Genomic DNA, 2,500 nt, shown 5'->3' on the forward strand with positions numbered 1-2,500 from the left:
AAGGATTTCTTGCCTGTTGACCCCAGTGCTAGCAATGGACGAATCAAGCAACTAAGATCCGGTAAGGTATACGGGACGTGTCCTGTCCTTCCTTTATTTCTCTCTCTTGGGTTGACGTTCTCTGTTTTTTCGACTGACAAATTTGTATTGGTTTATCAAAGTACAAAATACAAAGAAAAAGGAAAATAATGGGAAAGTAAGGAAGGAAAAAGGGAAGAGGAATATGTGTAGGGTAAAAAGGAAATGACAAAAAAAAATTGAGTTCCGACTCTTTTTAGCACAGTAGAATAAGCTAATCACTTTTTACTTTTGCACAATAATTACATTCTATAAAAAGAACCCTATCTAATGAGCAAAACCCAAAATCGAAGTTTCATTTTTTTTCCCCCACCTCAAGCACAAAGTCCAGAAGTGGTTTCCAAGCAGACAGCATGACGTCCAGAAAGCATCTTGGGTTGACTTTCTCAAAGACGTGACTCCTGTTATTGTCAAGATGATAGCAAGTGTTAGGGTTGTTGTTGTTGTTGTTGTTTTTACACATAATCATTTATTACTGTGAACATAGAGGGATCATTCTGGAAGCCTCACCCTTCTGATGCATACTCACTTTTCTTGCGGGGATTAAACCCCCTTTTTGGCGAGTGTTGGCATTTTTTTCGAGATTACGGCAAAGTACGTGCCACAATTTGAGGGGGGCAGAATTCAAACTGATTGTCCCTGAATATTTGATGTACATGACAGATGTCTAAGCTGCTTTGTCCCCTTCTCCTCCTTGTCCTCTCTATTTAAATGTCCTTGTTTATCTTTTTTACCGACAATGAGATCAGCTTTGACTTCCTATAAGGGGGGAAAAAAAGGCGATTTAATTTCAAATCGGCTTCCAGCATCAAGGAGGAGAAACGGTCGTGGTGAATTCAAATTCCATAAACAAAAGTTGCTGGCCTTCCTTTGGCAGAGCAGGCCTCACCTTTCTGACCGGCGAGGTTGCCTCAATTTTATTATCTCTTTTCTTACTGGCCCTTTAATTAAAGAGAAGCTGTGAAGCAAAGCACCAGACCGCCATGTTATTTTCATCTCCGGAGATGAATATGAGCTCCGTTAGCATTTTTGCAAAGTTAAAAAAACTTGCAAGCAAGTGCAACTTAAGGGGTTGCTTTAGGAACTGGGCTCACTTTTGGGGGAAATAAGATCCTGGAGATGTGGTTATTTTATCCAGGGCGAGACGGAAGAGTGAGAAAGAAACTCAAGATATCCTGCCTTGATTTTCTTAGCAGTGTTTCTCAAGCTTGACTATTTGAAGCACTGGTGGGATTCAGCCGGTTCGGCGAACCGGTAGTAGCGACCTGCAGGTGGGGTGGGCCTCTCACCCTGGTGCTATGCCGTCCTATTTAGCTACATTTTCTAAGACGTGTGCATGCATGCAAGCCGCGCACACACTCACATTTTCGATGCTCGGCGAACCGGTTGTTAAATTATGTGAAGCCCACTCTGATTTGAAGACGTGTGGAATTCTGGGAATTGAAGTCCACATGTCTTCTAATGGCCAACGGTGAGGAACACTGGTTTAGGATAACAAAGCATAAAAAGACATTTGAACAAGGTTTCAAGAATCTCTCAGTCTACGTATAAAATAATTTTTCTAGAATCCATGGGGGTTATCTCTGTCGTAATGTGACATTTCTTGAAAGGCTGACACCCCAACATCTAAACTTATAAAGAGCCATCATCTTCTGCAGATCTTCCAAGTGTTATTAAAATGAGGATCACACTAACTTTCTTTAGTAATAAGATTATTATTATTATATAAGATCCACCGTATGAGGCCTGATGCTTTAAGAAAAGCAAACACATTGAGCTTTCTGGGTGTACAAGAAAGTGTTTGTGTATGTGTGTGAATGCTGCACGGACAAATGTGTGCAGTGAATCTTGTATTGCTGCTGAGCAGAAGAAACTCACGGTGTATATCTGTAGTAGAGGTTGTCCTCAATTTATGACCAGAACTGAGCAAAATTTATGTTGCTAAGTGAGAAATTTGTTAAGTGAGTTTTGTCCCATTGTAGGACTTTCCTTGTCACATTTGTTAAGTGAATCACACCAGTTGTTAAATTAATGACATGGTTGTTAAGTGAATCTGGCTTCCCCATTGACTTTGCTTGTCAGAAGGTCGCAAAAGGGGGCTCATGTGACACTGCAACTGTCATAAATGTGAGTCAGTGGTGATGCATCTGAATGTCAATCACGTGATCATGGGGATGCTGCAACAGTCATAAGTGTGAAAAATGGTCCTAAGTCACTTTTTTCAGTGCTGTTGTAATTGTGAACGGTCACTAAGCAAGCTGTTGTAAGTTGAGGACTACCTGTATACTGTAAATGAGTTTAACACTCGTTTTTTGGTTTTTTTCCCTTTGTCTCTGGGCAAAATTTTTAGGAAGGGAGCTATGAAATTCAGCCTTCCCTATCCTGGTTTGTGTGACTCCCAGAGTTTTAGGAGTGAAGTCGC

At 40.8% G+C, this 2,500-nt stretch overlaps 1 protein-coding gene across 1 annotated transcript in view; it reads left to right on the forward strand.

The window, feature by feature from the left end:
- The window catches only part of PTPRS (protein tyrosine phosphatase receptor type S), a 270,711-nt gene that overhangs the window by 105,127 nt on the left and 163,084 nt on the right, over window positions 1-2,500 (forward strand). Inside the window, exon 5 of the mRNA XM_070944543.1 lies at window positions 1-61. This exon is cut by the window's left edge and continues 128 nt beyond it. Coding sequence (XP_070800644.1) covers window positions 1-61 — 61 coding nt within the window. The remainder of the gene's footprint in view (window positions 62-2,500) is intronic.

Source organism: Pituophis catenifer, unplaced genomic scaffold (genome assembly GCF_029215685.1).
Source record: "Pituophis catenifer annectens isolate HBS135680 unplaced genomic scaffold, rPitCat1.0.hap2 SCAF_1, whole genome shotgun sequence".
NCBI classification, from domain to species: Eukaryota; Metazoa; Chordata; class Lepidosauria; order Squamata; family Colubridae; genus Pituophis; species Pituophis catenifer.